The sequence below is a fragment of the Grus americana genome, chromosome 1 (genome assembly GCF_028858705.1).
Source record: "Grus americana isolate bGruAme1 chromosome 1, bGruAme1.mat, whole genome shotgun sequence".
NCBI lineage: Eukaryota > Metazoa > Chordata > Aves > Gruiformes > Gruidae > Grus > Grus americana.
In genome coordinates this window covers 41,556,115-41,579,013 of record NC_072852.1, presented here as the reverse complement: position 1 = coordinate 41,579,013, position 22,899 = coordinate 41,556,115, and the positions used below count along the sequence as shown (strand labels likewise).

General features: G+C 37.6%; 1 protein-coding gene across 2 annotated transcripts in view; it reads right to left on the bottom strand.

Moving 5' to 3' along the window:
* TRHDE (thyrotropin releasing hormone degrading enzyme) overlaps positions 1-22,899 on the bottom strand; it is a 222,951-nt gene that overhangs the window by 125,148 nt on the left and 74,904 nt on the right. For both annotated transcript variants that reach the window (XM_054807940.1, XM_054807947.1), the window contains exons 4-5: positions 6,858-7,012; positions 1,338-1,451 (exon numbers count right to left, since the gene is read on the bottom strand). In XM_054807940.1, the coding sequence (XP_054663915.1) occupies positions 1,338-1,451; positions 6,858-7,012 (269 nt within the window). The remainder of the gene's footprint in view (positions 1-1,337; positions 1,452-6,857; positions 7,013-22,899) is intronic.

The following is a 22,899-nucleotide window of genomic DNA, read 5'->3' as shown; positions in this document are numbered from 1 at the left end:
ATTCATAATTAGAATGATTACATTGTAATTCAGGATGTGTTTTTCATAAAGACGAAGAGAATGAGTTTTAATACAGCCAAAGCCAGGTAAACCCAACAAGCCTACCAATGCAAGACAGATGTCAATTCAGATAAAGTTTATTTTCCTTTTCGTAATGCAATTATAAACCAAAATTGACACCTGAAAGAAAAAATTTAAATACTGCAAAGAATGCAAACTTCACAAGAAGCGAACCTATAGCAAGAGTACCTGTATACAACTATTTTAAAAAATTAGCTTTAACTCATAATTATAGCATCTTCATTTCATGGCAAACAGAAATGAATGGGATAAGAATACTCAATAAATCTCGAAGAAATGAGAAAAAACATTTCAGAAGTTAGTGTGCAAGAGTTCAAGCAAGACATTCAAGCTACAACAAATCTCCATCAGGCAATCTGTATTTATAACAAATATTTTGCCATATAATTAAACCTGTGTAAACACAAAAGGCTAGCAAACAGAAAAATTTCTATAAAGTACAATAAAGTCTATATAGCAATCTTAAACATGGTCTCACACACAATGTCCTTGTCCTGAGGTTTTGCTCCTATCTCTCATTTTTCTTATAAGCATATTTGTAGACTACAGCAGTTTATATAAACTGGGACCTGGCATGATATGATATGATATATGATATGATATAACAGAAAGACTCAAAAAAAATGTCGCAGCATAGTCTTCCCAGTTCACCCTCAGAGAAATCCAGTATTTGTCCATCAGTTCACAAAGCATGTCCAACTGTGTACAGCTGGAAGTCGTACTTAAGCCTAGATTCTCAATTAATTTCCCCCATGTTAATGTAGTATGTACTGCTAGATGGCAAACTGATGGCAAAATAATAGCAGAAGGATAAAAAGAGTAAACTTAGAGAGAGGAGAACAGACTACTGTAAGAAAAAATATGCTCAGTTTTACAGTATGTTTTAGCCAAGTATTTCTTTCCAATTTATTTTGGGTTTGTGGATAAAATTCAATATTCTGAATATTTTCAAAAATGGTCCATGTTAAATTGTAACTGCCTTAATCCAAAATGTTTCTGAGCAGAGAGACAGTAGTTATTTTAATGTTGGGTTATGATAGACATGACCTTATTTCTTTTGTAATAAAATGCAGATTACACTTTTGGAATGCTGTCAAATTATTTCACAGCTAGTGATTTTGCTTTATTGGACATCTGATACTTGCATGCATCATTTGGTGTTTTTCAGCAGTCCCTGTCTATAACAAAAGCAGGAGTATAACAGCCGAGCAACTTTTCTGTGAAGTCTCCAAATTAACAAAATAAAACTGACTTACCATGTTCCATCCTGGGTAGAGGTAGTCTGTCCCAACAAATTCAAAATAGTGAGCAAAACCTTCTTTCAACCACACATCCTCCCACCAAACTGGAGTCACAAGGTCACCAAACCACTGCAAAGAAAGATCAAATAAACAACCTTTAGGAAACCATGTTTGCATACATCTCATTTATACAGAAGACATTCTTCACAAGTTTTAATAAAAATAGTAGTATGTACCACCCACTGAAACCCTGAAAACAGTAACTTTTTTTCATGTACTAATGAATTAAGCCTTTACAGGATGCACAAGTTACTGAAGAAAACATTAGAAAAGAACAAGCAGGGAAAAAGAAGCGTTGAGGAGAGTATTCATAGTGTCTACTTTAGTTATCTAGGGCAGATGCTCACCCAGGTTTAAGGGACTAACATATTCAATGGACAGAAAAAGGCTTCTAACTCGGGCAATCTGACTCATTACCTAGAAACTACACTATGTATAGCGTGAATTTCAAAAAACTGGGAACACAGTCTCCATACTCAAGACGTAAATTTTAGCATTTCTTCCTCCACGATGTCTGCCCACTAAGATTTCCAATACTACTGATGCTCTGTTCATTGGCTGGTTTCCTAAAGAAAGCAGTTTTATGCAATCGTGCCATCTCTCTGTGAGCAGGACTCAGATGCTTAAGAGCAGCTAGTTGATGCCACAGGGATTTCAAATAGCTGGGATGATCAGTGGAAGAGGAACGAGGACAAAAAATCAAAGGAAATCAGGCGTCATCAATGGATGACGGAAGGATGACCCTGTTTAAATGATTGTAATGGCCCTGTGCAACCTGGATCATCATAACACCAGTGGTAAGAGCAGAAACACATACGCTATTATGAAAACATATTTCATACTCTCTGTAGCGTCCTTTTTGCCAAACCAATATGAAAACTTTCTTATCTGAAAATACACAGCAAGGGAGCAGCAAACAAGTACTCCAGAGGGAGAGACTCGTGTCAGAGCAGAGGACTTGCTGCTGACACTGTAATGGGAGTGCAGAACGAATGATAGCAGAGCTGGCCCGTAAGCAGTTTGCTTTCATGACGGTTGGCTTATTTGAAGGCTTTGTCTGGGACCTGAAAGAAAGGTCTCGCTTCTGTGCATGTCTTTGTGGAGTGAGAATAGCACCAAGGAAGAATCAATGCTGCAACGAGGATCCATAATGAAGTGAACACAGGGGCTCCAAAGAACAGACTACGAAACTGAGATTATCAGATTGCCACACAATGTTCAGTAAACAGGATTTGAACAAAAAAATGAAGTGAAACGTGACAATGATTGCCATTGACAACGAACTTAAGACTTTAGGGAGAAAAGATGGGGTTGACAAAAGTCATATTCACACACCAAGTGAAACTAAACTTAACGGACACTCAGTGATTATAATCTAGTTGAAGGCTATCAGTAAAGACAGAGCCTGATCTTAAGAATACTTAACTGAAAAGACAAAGAAACACTGGAAATGCATTCATACAGATAATGCACTTTTTACAATTTGAAATGTTAAGAGTAGCATACTACCAGAGGAGTATGAAAATTACATTTATATTAGAATAGGTTGATTAAATGATTTCTAATGACAAATGGACTAAACACAACAGCACAGAGTTTATTTCTTGAATTACAAGAGGACTGCTGAACAAATATGAAACCAGCAACAGTCATGGTATGTTATGACTTTTCAGAGAGAGATTTAAAAAATAAAGGTTGTAAAGTTCATAATACATCCTCCTGTGACTCAAAAAAAAAAAAATAACATTAATTTATGATGTTACAAAAGAGAATTTCTAATACTCCTTTGTGAGTTTTCCAGGTTTATTTATTAATAAAACAATTAAAAGTATTTGTTTAATTATCCACCTAAAGGAAGAAGTGTTTTACAGGCATTAAACCAGCATGTGATACCAATATGAAAATGCAGGGAATTTGCTTAACTAGTCTTGGAATACTGTCAGTTATAGTTATGAATGTCAGAGAAAGAGCACTTCCAGAGACTGTAATTAATGAAGCCAAATTTTCCAGCAGAAAGGTGCTATTATCTTCCTAGGTGTTACATGTCTGAAAGGAAAACATTAAGTAAAGCACTTCATTTATTTAAGTAATTGTTTATTTAGTTATTTGTGTATTTGACTACGGACACTATTTGTCTGGAGTGAAGATCATTACTTCTTTTCATTTTGGAAAAGACAAATGAATTGAAATGTATTGATTACATGAATTTCTCATGTCCCACAGGTATTATGTTCAGCCTGACATGCAGAAGGCACTTATTTTACAGACACACAGAAAAGACGCTCTTTCCTATATGCTTTCTTTACACATTATTAAAAAAACATTGATTTAGAAATTTTTTAATTTCTTTCATGCCTCTTTAACTCAATCTGTCACACCAAGTTTTGTACTCAGGTGGGAAAACTATCACAAAAAATCATGATGCATAAATTCAAATTACTCTTTCTTCAAAGGCTGTAGGTGGGACTGATCTATGATATGCAAATAAAACTGATTACTAGCTTAATAGAATTATTTTAATAAATTATGGTAATTATTTAGAGCTATCAACTTAAGCTGCTAGAAATATTTGCATTTTGACCAATATCTCATTTGTGCTTTGAGGCTTGGAGGAGAAGCTTTTATGCTGAAAGACTCCTTCCTCCAATTATTAATTTTTTTAATTAAATCCATAAAATGTTATAAAAGACCACTCAAGCTGAAATATCAAGCACTAGCAACCTACGAAATGACTAAACTAAAGCTACCTGTGTAACTTTAATGTGTCCCTCCTAAAACATGTACCTAAAATAAATATCTGGTCAAGCATTACAAAGTGACCTGTGAAGAAATCTGGTGTAAAATTGTTTCTTACACACTTTTTACCTCTATTTTGACAACCACAGAATTGTCCTTCTGCAATGCTGTCTCTCATTTTATATCTGTCCTGAACACTGTGCTCAAGCATTAATACCCAACAGGTTTCGGAATGCTGATTTTAAACAGTCATATCTAAAGGTAACAATCCCAGTTCTTTAATATTCATCTCATTTTTCTAATCTTGGGAACAACATTAGCAAAGCAATTGCTGTGTTACTTTAAGTAACAAGGGTCTCATGCAGGTCAGTTTGCTACACGCTCAGATATGTTCTGTAAGTCTCAAAGTCATGGGTTTAAAATCAAGGGAAATAGGACAATAATATAATTCTTAAAAACAAAAAAAAAGGAAAAATGTATTTTAGGAAAATATTTTAAGAGAGTTTGCTTTCCTCTTACCTGAAATTTTAAAAAATCAATAAGTAAGAAGTAAAACTGGAGATGTGGATTCTACTTTTGGCTGCACCAGAAGTGATTTTGGTTAATCTTTGTTATTCTGCATGTGAAAACGAGTGAAGGGGAGGAATACTCATGTGCCACCTCAGGTTAGCAGGCGAGATGATGCACAGCAAAAGAGGATGAAAAATTCAGTGCATAATTAACAATTAAAGAGTGGAGACAAGAGATCCTGGACCCAACCTGGTCTCAGTTCAATACATTTTCAGCTAAGTGAGTATTGTTTACAGTTCCTGCTCTATGTTATCCACAGCTAAAGTCTCCTTGAGGGGCTTCTGAGCACAGTAAGATAAAAGCAGAAAAAAATGGCTAAATAAAGACAATACTGCAATGGAGGTGCTAGATAGTGTTTTGTGGCTTCTATTTTTGGATGGTTTCTCCCTTTAAGCTTTATTTGCAGATGAACAATCCATGTTCTCTGTGACTCAATTCAGCATCTAAAAATTGGAAATAATACTTCTTCCACCTGAATATTTTCTATCTTGTCTAGTTATCCAGTGAAGCAGCTGAGCAAGGACCTGATCTGCATGGTACTAATACAGAAACAGCAGCAACGTGAATGGAGGAAGATACTTTAATTAAGCGAACAGCACTGGAAGTAATGTTAACACAGACATCAAGTAAACTGTCTCATTTGCACTTTTAAGGTCACTTAAAAGCACTCTATGACCGCATTGCTACCCTAAAATACAGTTTTCACCCACTTCATGATCCTCCAATATTCCCAGAACAATGTAAAAAGGCTTCGGTTGCAATGAGAATCAAATAAACAAACTTGGCAAGTTACTGATGTGATAATTGCTCACATCGGAAGTATAAATTGCTTTGGAAGTAGGGGAAATTATTAAAGCGGTGCAAAGAATAACTGGAAATAATGGAATGACTTCAGAAAAAAAGAAGACTTAAGCTGAACACTAGGGAAAAGTTATTGACCATCATATTTAATCAAAAGGTTTTAAGGGAAGAGGTATAACCCTGTAATCAGGAGCATTGAACCCAGCACTACAAAATGCACCACACAGAAGAATCTAATACTAACAGGAGCCAGGATTTGATGACCTAATATGTGTTTTCCACACCTGATTCTTAAGGCACTGTAATTTTTCTAGCTGAACAGTGTGCTACTCTATTGTACTGCACAATAAAGAGCATATAACAAAATCAGATGATCGTATTGAGAACAAACCAGCAATAACTTTCAATAAAAATTTCATATTGTTGTTGAGGACTTCATATTCATCGACAGATTTAATGTGAAACATGAATATGAACCAAACATTATTATTTCCAGGTTCATCTACCAGAACTCCATTACAAAGGCTCCCTTTTATATGGTACTTTTTATTTGCAGAAAGTGTTAAGAATTTGCATTGCCTTTTAAAGAATACTGTGTAAAGTCACAGATGTAAGCCATGCTGATTACACAGTAGGATTTCATTCATTTTAACCTGAAGGCTATGATTATGCCTCTTATGAGTGCAAGAAAGGGTTTCCTGCCCTTGTAGCAAATTTCTTCAATAACATCTGCATTCAACTCAATATTACTAAACACTCATAATGTGTTTAGTTTGAGATAAGAAGATGGAAGAAATGTAAAATAAATTGTAATATGGGTTTATTACAAAGTTTTCTCACTGATACAAAAGTTTCTGTACACATAAAGACTCAATTATCCACCATTAGTGAACAGAGGGTCAATTCGAAATTAAAAAAAAAAATGAAAAGGATAAGAAAAAGAAAATGGAAGTATGTGTACATGTGACAGAAAAAGAAGATGACTATGAAATTGATTTCAGCCAAAACATTTCTTGACGTGAACACGAAACTCAGCATAAATCTGCTATAGTTCTGCAATAAATCATTTTCTACAGTTATCAAGGTGTTTAGTCTACACACCAACACACTCACACACAAACATACAGAATATAATCATACAGAAGATAGGGAAGTTGTTCATTGCTACTAATTTTCTCTTTTTTCCTCATTTTCAGTCTTCCCAGTTTCTGTATCGTAGTGATGTATCTTACAGATCTCTGCATTATTTGGACTACAGTTACAATAAAAGTTGCAACTGTCTATGTGAACAACACAAATTCATTTTCAGTTTTGGAAAAGAATGCATGGTTTCTGACATTAATACAAATATGCGAACACCTTTAATACCTGATGACATAGCTCATGTACAATGACCATGGTGACATCCAGTAGGTATGATATAGAAGAAACGCTTGGATCTAGCAGTATCCTTTGCTCCACAAAAACACTCAGTCCCCAGTTCTCCATAGCAGCATATGGATGTTTAGGCACAGCTAACAGATCTAGGAATAGAAAAAAAATATGTTAACTCCTTGTGGGAGCTACTACGCTGAAAAGCTATTGTAAGTAAGGCCATAAATGATCACTAAAAGCATTTTAAATAACATACATTTTAAAACAATCACCAGAACCACCAGCTCCTACAAAACAAGGCATCTTTCAGTGTGCACTGTTGCTAGCATGCGTCCTCTGAGCACAGGACTGCCAACAGCCACCTCTCAGCCTCGCAGGCTGGAACAATGGTGCCAGGACTATTACTGCAGTTTTGTATTCAGTGAGTGACAAAATATTAGGAAGAAGATGGGAAGGTCCTTCATCAGGTAAAAAAAAAATCAGTGTGGAATTTCTCTCAGTGGCATGAGGTTGAACGAGACAGTATTACCATGTCTATCCATGTGTTGGAAAAATCTTACTGCAGAAGATTGAGAAGGAACTAAAATTGACTATCAGTCTGGAAATAAATCTAAAAATTACAGTAAATTGACATAGGGAATAAACCAATACACAATACTGCTTCATGGCAAAAATATCTGAAAGAGCCCAGAAACAACTTGTATTTCTACAAGGAGCCCAGTGCAACCTATGCGCAAATCAGCCAGAATTTTGGAAGCTACACTGTCACATCAGCATGGTGCTCCCTCCAGTCAAACTAATTAGCCTGGCTTCTTAATTAATTAGCCTGGCTGCCACACTCCTCTCATTTGGCTGTATTACTTCTGGTTCCAAAGCTATTTCATTCACAGTTAACGAAAGTATATCTGGGTGGTACTTCACTGTGTGGGATGAACAGTCTCTGGGATGGCTTCCTAACTTGACGAAGAAAATTATTCTAAATAATACTCTAAATTATATCAAAGCGCAGACACCTCTGCTAAGTTTGTCTATTTTGGCTTGCCGATACAGGTGGTGGAACTGGCTTGGAGAACAACCTGACAGCAAGAGCTCTACTTCAGGATTCAGAGGAAATATCAGGAATGGGGACCCTGGATATATTCCAGCATTCCCAAAAAGAGCCTGCTGCAAGAAGCACAAAAATCCCAGACTTCTAATGGAAGCACAGAGAGACTCTAGCAGCTACATCCAAATATAAGCAAACTGAAAATATCCAAATTGCAAACAGAAACATACTACAAATGGCAAAGAATAAATATTTTCTATAAAGGCAGACACTAAAACAAGACCCTAATTAAAGAAAATAAAGCAAAAATCCAAAACATGCTGTTCGAGATTACACATGCAAGTAAATTCAAAATTACATGCTTTCCTTTTCTTCTTCAGTTGAAGCTTGAATTGTACTAATTTTTTAGCATACCTACATTTTTTTATAAATGACATGCAAAATGAAAAACTCTTGTCTGCAATACAAAGAAGGGATGGGGATGAAAAAGAGAGGACACAAAAGCTACTGGGTGAAATCACTGAAGTTAATGGCAAATCTTCATTAGCATTAAACAGAGATCCCTCCCATTCTCAACTCCATAAAGCAAGCCGTAACTTCCCCTACAGCGATTAAACTTTCCTCCAAAAGGCATCTTCAGAAGAAGAATACAGAGAGACTGACTCTGTTCTTATTTATACCAATTAAGTTTTCAGCAATTCCCCTCAAATAAGCAAAGTGCCACGGAAATGCAGCTAGCATGAAAGCAAAATCAGTCCTCTACTCTTAACTGATCCTTTTGTTTCCTTTCTCTCCTTTGTGTTCATTTGTAGTTTTTGGTCTTTCTTGCCAGTCATAATGGACAGATTTTGTCAGTGTCAGCCACTGGAATAACTCTGTGGAACTGGGAAACCAGTATTTGTGTCATTGGTATTGGTCTGCTGGTTTAGACCGATACTTTATAGCACTGACATACCAATAAAACCTTCCAATCCGATGGATGGCTAACTGCCTTGCAGGTAGACAACCGCAGAGGGATATTCTAAATCACTTTAATCCAATACAGCCCCATTGCTCTGCAAGCCTGGAAACTCCTCTCATGCATCAGCTAATGCTTAAAGGGCTTTTCTGAACAGCCAAACCAAAATGTAATAGGTAACCGTGTTGGCTTCCGGAATGCTAATCCTTGCAGGTGACATGAGCATTCCAATAACGCTGAATGAATTAAGAAGTGTACTACAACGTATGAACACAATCCTACCTTTTCCTAATACAGGGTCTGATGCATTGCACTTTAATGCCAAAGAAGAGACTTTCTCTCCAATGACTGGCAGAATGCATTCTGAATATATTTATTATCACAAAATGAGAAATCTTTTGCTTCTCATTGTCTATGTCTAAACTCTGAATGTCCAATGTTGGTGTTAATTTAGAAATGAAATTCTTCGGTGGTTGGTCTTGATTGCTCCACAAATTTCTACTACCTTTAAATAAAATTCCAAACACGCCTAGTTTTGTGGTAAAAGATACAATAATCTATATCCTTCTCTGGGGAGTCATAAAAGTTTGATTTCAGAGGAACGATGTTTGATGTTCAAGTCTCAACGTGAGAATTTGTATTTCCCTCTGTTTATCACACCATTAGAGCACGGAGGAAGGTATCCTGTGCTCCTGGAGGTGACATCAGTTAAGGTTTAGGGTAATTTTTAAGGAGCAAGTCACGAAAGGAGGGGTGATGACGCACGTTTTGATAGAAGTATCATTCACACATTGTGCTGCTCAAAAGCGTTCTGCGCTAACTGCAAAATGTGAACCACTGAATATATAACAGCTTGTGTGCATGCTGCATCCAGTTACTCTGCACACTATTTAATTAAATTCTTTGTAAAGCACTTGTGAATGTTTGATTATGTGGATATTGCTGGGGAAATAGAAATGCGTGTTATTGCTTGCAGAGAATAATATCCTCATACATCATAAAACTGTTACTTGAGATTTCCTGATAGAGCAGTGCAGAGAGTCCTCTGTACTGCTGGAATAATAGAGGGTTTCCACCTCTTGGCCTTCACAGAGACTAAATTCATGACCAAGAAGTAAAAACTATACAGCTGAAATAAAATCATCAGAAAAGCCATCAGGATAAAAATGTGTTGGAACTTCACACTAACATACTATACTGGTACAATTATTTGAATACATGGATAGCATTTGGAGGTTTTTTAAAACTATTTCTGTGTGAATCTCATGAAAAACATTTGAAGTTATAAAAACCGTACATAGCTCAACAGTTTCTTTTGTTTCCAAATGTTTAATTAAGGCATTATAACTATGTGAGCTTACATCAAAATATAATTGTCTGACATTATTAGCAAGTATCATCATAGTGGAAAATAGAAATTAGCAATTTAACATCTAAGTTGGTCACAAAGAGAATCCACATTCGATTTTTTTTTTAACTTTATCTATGAACTTTATATCTGTGTACTTTGAACAAACGATATTGTTTATCCTTTCCCCCACTGAGTTACAGCATTTTCTAGACACTCTTAAAAACCATTAAATTTCCCAAACCACACAACTGGGAACATCACTCTTGCTTTAAATGAGAGCAGGACTAGAACTGGATAGGACTAAATGCAAAACCAGATCCAACTGTCTCATGCAGAGTACCCTGAATTTGAGGGTCCTTCCCCCTGCTTTCTCATCCTACTCTTTTACAACCATCACAGCACCTTCTCCACTGCTATCATTCCACTCTGTTTAACCACCTCAGTTTGAAGCCTGATGGGGATACTGGTGTAAGAAACACACAACCTTACTACTATACATATGAGTGTGTGTATAAACACAGCAAGACAGACATCCACACACATGAACTCATTCTGGAATATTACGTGCTGTAATTTTATTTGGTTTAGCGGCTGGTTGAAACGTAACTGAGGGTTAGATCCTGCAGAACATATGACAGTAGTAAATTTCTAATACTCAAGATGGAAGATGAAAAGCATCTACTGGGGGGGTGCGGAATAAATAACTGTGTGAACAATTTCTGCAAATTTTCTGTTATCATACATGATAAATCTCCCAAAAATATCTGAGTACCCTGAAACAGTGCAACTTGTAAATGAGAAAATGCAGTGAGAAACAAGAATTTTCTGCTGAGCGTCTTTACACATATATGTCCCTTTATAAAACCGGGAGACACACAGAGATAAACTGTTCACTCCATGAACTCCATGTTTTCCCCTTATAATCCCTATTTTTATTGTAAAAATGACACTATAGAAATAATTTGAATAATTTGTGCCTCTCACAACATTATTTTCAATCATTTCTTCAGAGAAGCTTTCTTCAAGATTTCCAGTATAGATTTCTTCCCACCAGGTATTTCACTTTTTTTGACAACAATTTCAACAAATTAAGAGAAAGTATGAACTAATATCAGTTTATTTTAGTCTTGACAAATGAAAACCCCAAGTATGGTTTTGCCCTTTCCTAATGCTGCATAATGCAATCAATAGCTTTATTAAATCTCTCTAAAGGTCTTGTGCAATTTCCTAAATGAATGTTGTTGTAGAAAAACAAGAACTATTTACTAAAAGGGCTTGTATTTCTGCCACTCAGATTCCTTAATCAAAACCATTTATTATACTAAGAATAAGTAGAAGATGCTTTTCTGTAACAGAATACCATTTAATGATTTATACAGATTTTAAGGAACAAGTCAATCACAAAAAGTGACAGCTCTGGTTAAAGACCGTTAAGTCAAACAGTAGTTATTGTAAGAAATATCCAAATTTTCTACTGATAAAGAACTAGTGATAACAGTACTTACAAGAAATATCTAAATTGGCTACTGAAAAACTTTCTTTTCTGCACTGTTTGCTTGGTATATGACAGAGACGTTTGTGCTGGAAATCCAAGTTTCCATTGTATATACTTTCATCCTCTTCTTAAAAAGTTCTTTGGGGAAAGCAAACAAACAAACAAAAAAAACCACCAACAAAAAACAATCCCACCAACGTCCCAGGGCTTGGTGAAAGCTCTCTGAACAGGAAGGTCTCCAACCGACTGCACCAGCAGAACAAAACAAAACTAATGGATTTGAATGTTCACCTTGAGACACTCTGAAACACCTGATTTTCAGAAAATACTACGTACATGTTTCCTGAAAACTACACCATTTCAATATCTCACTTTTCGCAGTTAGGACCTAGGTACCCTAAATTAGCTGTCTTTTTAACTATTATTTTTATTTAAACTACTACATAATAGTATTCTCCTATCTTCGCTCACTACACACAAAGTATTCAAACACACAGAAGTCGCAAACATCCTGGATGACGGCCCCATGGGAACTCTTCGACTAACATTTCTGTTTACCCAAATGCTTATTCTGGCACCCATCAATTTTTATCTCTGGGACTGCACCACCAAAATCCTTCTGTAAGCATGACACTTACCAACACACACGGCCATCAGCCTGCAGAGATAATGCAAAGGTCTAAAACCATTTGCCATTATTTCAGTCAAATCAAATGGCTTGTTGCAGACCCTAAGGAGAAATCACTGACACACAGCAGTTTATTGCTGGGTTTTTTATTACTTCTTATTGCTGTACAAAGTATTACTTAACATTAACCAACATAAACAATGGATGGATTTCCAGAGTGCTTGATACGAATAGCAGATGTTTAACGCAATGTGAATACTAAAGGATCCAAGAGGGTAAAAAAAATGTGGGAGAGAAAGCTGGAGGGGAGTAAGGGGGGGAGAATAAGCAATAACATAAAAAGAAAAACTTTGCTATTTTTTCAAGCAACTGAGCCTTGATATTGGATGATGGCTAGTTTACAGTTTAAGAAAATAAAATAGAACCTCGTTGATTTTATTTGACATGCATATTATTAAATTGCTTTCAATTTTCATAACCCCAATCTATAGATCATTGCTTTGTTATTTCAAAGTATATCAAATGATTCAATGTTAAAATGAAAAATGAATGCAATCGCCCATCGAGGCTGAATTATGTATCATCTTGGTCGTATTGATCTCGAAATGAACAATGCCTTTCTTTTAAATAATATCTAGACAGATCATTATGAATTGCTGCACAGTAACAAACAAGGAAAAAAAATAAATCGTTCACAAAGTTTCTGTATAAATATAAACCTTCTTCCCAGCCTTCAGTCTAATGTGGGCATTCTAAACCCTTCTTAGACATACATTAGAACAAAAGAGTTACACGGAACAAACCAAGACACAGTCTGAAATCAACTCAGGTTTCTATTACGTCAACTTACAGGGCTAGTACTGTATGTGCATCCCTTACAGGATATACACAATAGATGAACAGAAAAAATATATTTCATCTCTCAACACCAAAAGATCTGGAGAGAGGAAAAAACAAAAAGGCTTTTGTTGTCTTCATAAATACTGTTTCTAACGTAAATACTAAGAGCATTGACATGATGGAAAATTGCCAACAGCCATTTTCCTACCACCACAGTTAATAGAGCATGAGGATTCTATGGCTGAAAACAACACACAACTGATTACTGAGCACTTCCAGTAGGAATATTGCTGCAAAGAAAATGATCCAGTGCCACTGCTGTATTCCTTCCCTTCGCTGCAAAACCGAGGTACAAGTACACAGAAAACTCCAGAAATCCATACTACTTCAGAACTGTAACAATGGGGTAAAATAAATCTTTCCATCTGGCATACATAAAACTGATTTGCATTGAAGTAATAAAGATATGAATGTTTATATTAGTACAACACACTACATATCCAGATTTATCTCTTTTGTATTTGCTTTAAAGTGAGATCGTATTCACAGATGATGGGAATAGTTTAGCAGCAAAAGTAGAAATAGGAATTTTGGGAAGACAGGCAGGTGTTTTGCATTACCAGTATCTCAAAAATAAGTATCGTAATATTCCACCTGGATATAAAATTACAATACAGCTAATCATACGCACTACATCTGAAGACAATGTTTTTGTAGGGATCCTATCTATTTCTCGTCTCCTCTCCTCCAGAGTAAGATGAAGAAATATGAATGACTGTCGTGGGTAGCTCCTGAAAAACTGTTTTCAGGTCTTGCTGCTTATCCTAAGCCCTAAAAGAAAGTCTGACTTACATTCTCATGCAAATTCTTTAGATAATATTACATTGGGATAAATTTTTACTATTTTAATAAAAATATTTGTTCTCCTTTTGCTGATTTGTTAGTATAAGAGTTAAAGAAGTTATGAGAACACTTTCTGTGACAAAAGACAGCATGTACCTATCCATCAGTCTATTTAATACAGCAAGAATCAATAACTTTTTGTGATGTATCACAAAAAAAAAAAAAAAATCACCCTGAATTCTAGAGAAACACAAATAACGGAGGACTCATTCTGTTCTTGTCCAAGCCCACACTCTCCCCTGCCCACTCGTGCCTGAGGATGTAACCACTTAAACTAAGTCTGGCCACAGAATCCATGTTCACCCTTACAAGCGGCTCACAGGAACACCCCGATGGACCAGTGGGACCAAAATGAGAAAGTTAAAGCTGAACTTCTTGGTGCATTTAGATATCCTAAAGAGATTGAACTAAGTGAATTTACTCCATTCTGTTCCAGGTCAGCATGGGCACAGGCTGCCAGCAATGCGCTGTGCATTTACCCATCGCAGGTGAAAAATCACAGTTAAAAAGCAGGCATGCAAGATTATGACAGAAAAAAACAACATCCTTCACTACACATTCACTCCAGATTTGCCACAGTAAAATGCAGCGCCAGGACCTGAACCTCTAAGAAGCTTTGCTTGCCTGGTGCAGGAAAGCTGAGCAGCGGGTTCTGCTCAGCCTATGTCCTGGTAGGCTGAGGCAGGCAGTACTACGTCTCTGAATAAAGAGGGTCTTTCTTAAGCATCTTCAGCTCAGAGTTATTGCTGAACCCCACATCGTTATCAGCAGGGGAAAATTAAAAAAAAGAAACAAAAGAAAGAAGCAGGATGGAAAAGTAGAGTAGCTGAAACCTCCACCAGAGCTGAAAATCTCTCTGAGCGTGGAAAACAACAGGAAGAGATGGACATGGTGCTTCGTGCTGCACCTAGAAGCAATAGGTACCAGGGAAGAGAAAGACAACAATTAGAAAGTAGCCTTATTTCTGACAGTTGTGGTTTCAGATATACTTGAAGTGTTTAATAGTTTCAACTAACTCAGAAAGTAGAACCCAATCGTGAAAATGTGTTACAAAAATGGAAGATTACTGCAATCCATATAACCCCCCCCCCCATAAAGAAATGTTTTTAATGTGAAGTTACAAAAGAAAAGTGACAGACTAGAGAGAAGCTGGTGACTGATACAAACTGAACTGTACTCCTGAAGTTTGGCAAGGAGCTAACAAGAGCTGAGAACAGAAGAGGTTGTGACAGACCTGGGACAAGTACTTCAACAACAGACTGCTGGGAGACAAAGAGAAGGAAAAGCAGAGCCTGACAAACAACAGGAGTCATCCAGTCCAGAACAAAGTTTATAGAGATCAGACAGATCTCTGACACAGTGAGTAAGATTGATAATCCAATATCCCACCAGAAAAAAAAACTTGAGACAGAAAATCATGCAGAGCTCAGAGAATATGCGGAGCTGCACACACCGTGACAGTCTGGACAGGCGAGACTACTCTTCAGTGCGGGGTAAGAAATATTGGAAAGGTGATGGATTAAATCTCTTCCCTCCACCAACGGAGTGAGTATATGCTGCTGACAAAGGGGATGATGACAGCAACACCAACTCCGATTAGTATTTCCTGGATACTTTTATATAAATGCCCTAGGGTATGCAATTGCTACGCTTTTGCATAAAATATGCCTTGTTACTTCCTTTAAATCACATTTAAGCCAAATTAAGGTCAAAAATAAGTAACGAATTTTATCGATAACTTTTAAAAGAGGCAACTCTGTAACGAATGCTTACAAAAGTTACCACCAAATAGACAAAATCTATGTTTAATGTGTTTACACTGATCCATACTTACATCCATATTGAGCTGCCACTGACGAGCAGGTAATCACAGCGCCGGTCCTTCTGAACACCTTATGTTTCATGTTTTCCCTATCATTGAAAAATTATTCAGAAGTTCTGGTCTGAGAATTCATCTGCGAGAGATGAAGTTCTTATGGAGCACTTCCAGGTGCACTCCTCCACTCCCTCTTAGATCTTCATATTCCTGCACATCCCCTGGTTAAACCGCAACAGGCTTTTACCAATCTCACCTTTGAAATGTTCCTGGGATCTAAACACAATCTTTCATCCTGCCTCATTCCGTTTCCCACATTTTTGAGACACAGTCTGTCCATTTTTCTTAATAGTGCTCATTCACTTCCTTAGATATGCAAATATCTATTTGTTAGACTAGAAATTATCTTCCATACTAAACTGACTGGTAAGCAGCTTCTTACTTCAATGACTTCAATGAGGGGATAAAAACATTTCTCCCTTCCTTTGGTAATTCATTTGCATTTTTCAGTGTCTAATGTGACCTCCACTGGAGTTTACATTCTGTATCAATCTTTACCTGCATTATACAAACATCTAAATAGTATAAAATATATGCAGCTCATTACTGGTGGCTAACTGAGAACAGTAATGCTAACACACCGGTAATGAACCACTTTGGGATAGCAGTGGGCTTGCAGCAACTGATCCCCGTTGCAGCCTCACTGCTCTCCAAGTCAGAGAGCAGAGTAAGACGACATAAAGAAGGTATGTCTTCCCTTGCTTTGCACTAGCAAGAACCCATGTAAAATTGGAATTTTTTTTTTTTTTTATTGCCTGCAAGGGGAGATATTTTGAGAGACCGTTGATGTAAAATATTTTTATGTTAGATGAATACGCAAAATTCTGGCAGACGCCATTTGAAAAGGTTATGCATTCATCTTGTGATGGCACAGAGTATCAAGTTTTACACAGCAACACTTCATCTGGGAAAAACCAGGAAGAGAGAGTGGCAAGTGGCTTTGGACAACTTTTTAAAGATTAAAAAAATGCCAAATCATAAACAGCATACAATGGAAGTACTGTACTACAAGTACGGAAAGCTGTTAATGCACAAAGGCAAACAAGCAAACCACGAGGACAGCATTATCATCATGTTTAGACAACAGGAAACATACTGAGATTCCTTGGAATAATGGATTAGGCAATCAAATTTGTGCCAAATGTAGGTTTTTGAATCAGCACCTACTGTAAGGACTACTGAGAAATCCCATTTACATGCATCAGAAAAGTCCATGAAAAGGCAACAAGAATTGAAAGAGTTAGACAAAGAGATCTCCCTGTAATCCCACAACCAATTCAGAAACAGTATGACAGGAAACATAAAACTAAATTCTAAAAGTATGTTTAACATGGTATCAGTGCAGTGCTCTAACAGAATCACAGAATGGTTGAGGTTGGAAGGGACCTCTGGAGATCATCTTGTCCAACTCCCCTGCTCAAGCAGGGCCATCAAGAGCTGGTTGCCCAGGATCACCTACAGATGGCTTTTGAATATCTCCAAGGACCGAGACTCCACAATTTCTGGGCAACCTGTGCCAGTGCTCAGTCTCCCTCACCGAAAAAAAAGTGTTTCCTGATGTTCAGGAGGAACATCCAGTGGTTTCGTTTGTGTCCATTGTCTCTTGTCCTGTCATTGGGTACCACTGAAAATAGCCTGGCACCGTCCTCCTTGCACCCTCCCTTCAGGTATTTATACACATTGATGAGATCCCCCTGAGCCTTCCCTTCTCCAGGCTCTCCCAGCCTCTCCTCATAGGAGAGATGCTCCAGTCCCTTCATCATCTGCATGGCCCTTCACTGGACTTTCTCCAGTATGCCCACACGTCTCTTGTACTGTAGAGCCCAGAACTGGACACAGGACTCCAGCTGTGGCCTCACCAGTGCTGAGTAGAAGAGAAGGATCACCTCCCTTGACCTGCTAGCAACACTCCTAATGCAGCCCAGGACACCATTCACCTTATTTGCTACGAGAGCACAGTGCTGGCTCGTGGTCAACTTTGAGTCCACAAGCTCCTTTCTGAAAAGCTGTTTTCCAGCTGGTCAGCCCCCAGCATATACTGGTGCATGGGGCTGGTTCTCCCTAGGCACACAACTTTGCACTTCTCTTTGTTGGACTTCATGAAGTTCTTGTCAGCCTATTTCTCCAGCCTGTTCAGGTCCCTCTGGATGGCAGCACAACCCTCCAGTATATTAGCCATTCCTCCCAGTTTTGTCATCTGCAAACTTGCTGAGGGTACACCCTGCCCCATCATCTGGCTCATTAATGAAAATGTTGAACAGGACTGGACCCAGCATTGAACACTGCTAGTGACTGGCCTCCAACTAGACGTCGTACCGCTAATCATCACTGTCTAGGCCCAGCTGTTCAGACAATTTTCAATCCACCTTACCGTCTGCTCATCTAGCTCATACTTCATCCGCTTCTCTATGAGGATCCTATGGAAGACAACATCAAAGACCTTATTAAAGTCCAAGTAGTCAATATCCACTGCTCTTCTCTCATCTACCAAGCTGGTCATTTCATCATAGAAGGTTATCAATCAGCTTGATCAAGCATGACGTCCCCTTGGTGAATCCACGCTGACTGCTCCCAGTCACCTTCTTGTTCTTCATGTGCATGGAAATGGCTTCCAAGATTAGTTGTTCAATAGCCTTTCCAGAGATTGAGGTGAGGCTCACTAGCTGACTAGTTCCCTGGATCCTTCTCGACCTTCTTGAAGATGGGGGTGACACTTGCTTTCTCCAGTCCTCAGGTACCTCTCCCAATCACCATGGCCTTTCAAAGATAATTGAAAGTGGCCTTACAATGACATCAGCCAGCTCCCTCAGCATTCATGGGTGCATACTGTTAGGGTCCATATGGTTAAAACTAGAGAGCACTGTCATGAGCATTAAACATCTGGAAAGTCAATATTCAAGAAGAGAAGGGACTTCAATAATATAACATAGATAAGCTGCTTCAAAGAGATCTTGAGTTTTGTTTAAAAAGGTGATAACATCTTCCCTTTTTTCCAGAAGATACAACTATAATTTTTTTGTGTGTGTTACAAATTTATGAATCCTAATTGCTGGTTTTGGCTGAGATAAGAGTTAATTTTCTTCATAGCAGCTAGTACGGGGCTGTTTTGGAACTGTGCTGAAGACAATGTTGATAATACAGAAATGTTTTTGTTATTGCTGAGCAGTGCTTACACAGCATCAAGGCCTTTTCTGCTTCTCACACCACCCCATCAGCAAGTAGGCTGGGGGCACAAAAGAATTTGGGAGGGGACACAGCCGAGACAGCTGTGGAATATCCCTGACCAAAAGGATATTCCATATCATATGACGTCATGCTCCATGTATAACTGGGGAACCTAGCCAGGAGGCAGGATCGCACCTCAGGAACTAGCTGAGCATTGGCTTCGGATGGTGAGAAATTGTGCTGTGCAGCACTCATTCTGTATATTCTTTTACCATCATCATTGTCATTGTCGTTGTTATTATTGTTATCATCATCATCATCTTCCTTTTCTGTTCTATTAAACTTCCACAAGTTTTACTTTTTTCTTCCTTTTTGATTCTCTCTCCCACCCCACTGTGGGTAGGGAGAGGAGTGAGCAAACGGCTGTGTGGTTTTTTAGCTGCCAGTCAGGTTAAAGCACAACACTAGTTCAAATCTTCGTAGTTTCAGCAAATCAGAAAAGTGCTCTGGATTAACTGACAGGTAGGCAGGGAGCAAAATCCAGAGCTAGATACTGTCTATACTAACAACAAAAAGGTTGCTATCAGAGAAAATATGGCCCTTGACTTGCCAGAGAAGCCTTTCAGAAAGTAATCAATGCTTTTAGGATAGGATAGCCAAGGCAGTATATTGCTGTCACTCCAGACAAGTATTTACTGAGGATAAAGAGGCACACTTTCTACAGTTCCTTAAAAGAATGAAGAAATAAGGAAAGTAGTCAGACAATCATAAAAACTTCAGCAATCACTCCTGAGACAGTGAATTAACCATCTCCACGCTGGCAAAATACCAGTATTTTATGGTAAACTCATAAATTTGAGCAAATCAGAGATTACTTGTGCACTTTTCCTAAGTTTGTTTTGTGAGTATGGTTAAAAAAATGGTTAAATGATTGGTGAATTTGTCATCTGAATGTCCCTGTTATGTTATTATTACGTTTTAGCTGAAGAAGAAAAACCAGACAGTGGGAATTTTAGCTGTAAGTGGTTCTGCTTCCTAGACAAAATTATTACAGATAGGACTCAGTCTAAGTCCATGCTCTGATCAGAAAAGTAAGTTCTAGACACATCTGTGTAGACAGGTCATCCTGAATTTTATGTGATGCACACAACAGATACATCCGTATTTAAACCTATAAGCGAGATGCTGCTTCTGAGGCATTTTTTGGTGAATGAATGCTGGAGGGCAATGTGCCTCGTAGCTGATGGCTATGGGTAGGGTACCAGGGTCTCTCTTCTTCACGCTTCTCTACACTCTTTACCAACCTCATTCTCCTAGGGCTGAGACCTCACCCAACAGGAACCCCACCCCATGCTAGAGACTTCACTACTGCAAGCCGGCACTGTAGTCTGTGAGCATGGTCCTCCTCTCATCACCTCTCTCTTCTAGTACAGTCCTCCAACCCAGCATTCCCAGTTGGGGAACTGACTCCAGGCATGTGAGGACAGTATTGGTCAGCTCTTGACAAAGAAATCAGCTTGGAAGGAGGTCAAGCCAGACAGGATAAGAAAGACCCAGGTACAAAACTATTATAAGACATAAATCAATAACATCAACATCTATTAATCTGTAATGTAGAACTACTTAAATTTGGAGTTGCAATACAACCATTCTGTTGACCCATCGCTGCTATCTGTAGGGTGTGAATTAAACCAATTTCTTCAGTCAGTATGTCCATTTTGACTTCTGAACTAACAAATCTCACTCCCTCAAATTTAGTTCTGCAACATAAATTGAAAAGAGTCAGCTTTCCTGTTTTTTCAACTGCATGTTGAACAAGTCATGGAACTAAACTAAACAGAATAGATCAACACAAATAAAGTTTTATTCTTCCAATAGCACAAGAAGCCGTAACTATGCAAAACTGATACAACACTTTAATATTCTGATTTTATGGGTTTTAGCAAATTACCTTTCCAAATGTATTAGTCTGTCATTATTAAGACTTCAGCAGAACAATAAACTGTTTGAATATTACCTCAAATTTAAATTAGCACAAAAGAATACAGGTCAGTCAGGCCCCCAAATATCCGCTACAACTTACAATCTGAGTTCAAAAGAGAGTATTTTATGCTTAAAATCTGATTTAAACTTTGAAAAATCTGATTTAAATTATGTTTTAAATAATAGTATTATGTATATTTTTTACTAATGTATTTGCTGTAAAACATCTATCTGTTAGTGTGTACGTTTTATTCCAAATGCTACTCTGGAGTAAACACAGAACTCTTGTAATGTCCAAATGAAATATTTTTTTTCTGTACTCAACAACCATAAGAATTACAGAGAAACAAAAACGTTATTCCTACTTCTTCTCCAGATATTTTGTGTTTCACAAATTTCAGCGTGATGACCAAAGAGCTAAGAAGGTAGCCTGGAACACCAGAAAAGCACTAGCTTGAGCTAAAAAAGACTGGATTAATTCCGAAGAAATGAAGATTCAGTGCTGACGGAACTGAAAGATGCTGCCTCAGAGTACCAAGAAATGCAGTGGGAAAAGCTCAAAGGTATTGCCAGAAGGCTTGAGAGACACAGTTGAAATGGATGAGAAACACAGACAGACAAACTGAGAAACAAGTCAGAGAAATGAAAAATTTGTCTGAGACAGCCAGTAAGCAAGGGCCCAGAAGCTGAGGAAATATTGCCGAAGGGACTATGAATACAAACATGAGAAACGTTTTGAGGGATGGAGAAAAGAGGCAACAAATGAAAGCAGAGGGAGAATACAGGCTTAATATTGAATACATGATTTAATTACACTTACTTGAAGACACCTTGTTAGGACACATTTGCAATTCCTCAGACTCACTGCAATGAGGTTTTGCATATCTTTAATGCAAAGAACAAGAGGAAAAAAAAAACTGTGAAAAATCTCATCTTTTCCACTGCTCAGGTACAAAGAGTTGAAGGAGCTGAAGGTTGGTGAGGTACTGAAATAACTCACTTCAGCAACTGATGGTTATTAACTGGAGATGTCCACACTTTAGGCATTCATGCACTCTGCCTTTCTGAAGAACTTTACATAGCCAGAAGGGCTGCAGGTTTCTCAGGAACTCTGGAAATGAATAAAACCTTGGGAGAACTATAGCTTGAGGATTACTGAAGGAATAGCTTTACATGGTGAAGTTGTATTTGAGAGTAAACTATATACACAAAAAGCAGTGACAAAGAGAATTCAATGACCACACGAGCATCAAAGATGTTGAAGGAAAAAACAGTAGTTAAATAAGCTGAACTAGCAAAAGAAGCCATAAAAAAGAAATTTAAGTAAAGTGAATGTAAAGCAGATAGAAATTCAGTACGACCAATTGCACCTACCAGGTAACAGAAGCTGAGAACCTTCCTGATCAGCCCTTTTATTGGCAACAAGAAAGAGATGTACCAAAAAACCCAGATGTAGCATACTTCTCTAAAGGAGCTCTTCTTGTCCAAGTACACTCTTTTCTATGCTCCATGTTATACTGTGGCATTACAAAGTCATGGAGATAAATGTCTGTTCTCAGTACTATTAGCCCACTGAATACGTAAACTTTTCCAATTATACAGAAATCAGAATGGTTTCCCCAAGTAGAATTTCATTCCCTGCATCATAGATTTAAACATTAAAGTTATATTAAAGAATCATAACAAAGTTAGGTTCACAAACCTCATCTAAACTTGATAACCTATGAATAATTTACACTAAAATAATACAGTTTTCATTTTAAAGTGTTTCTAATATGACGACTTTTTCTCT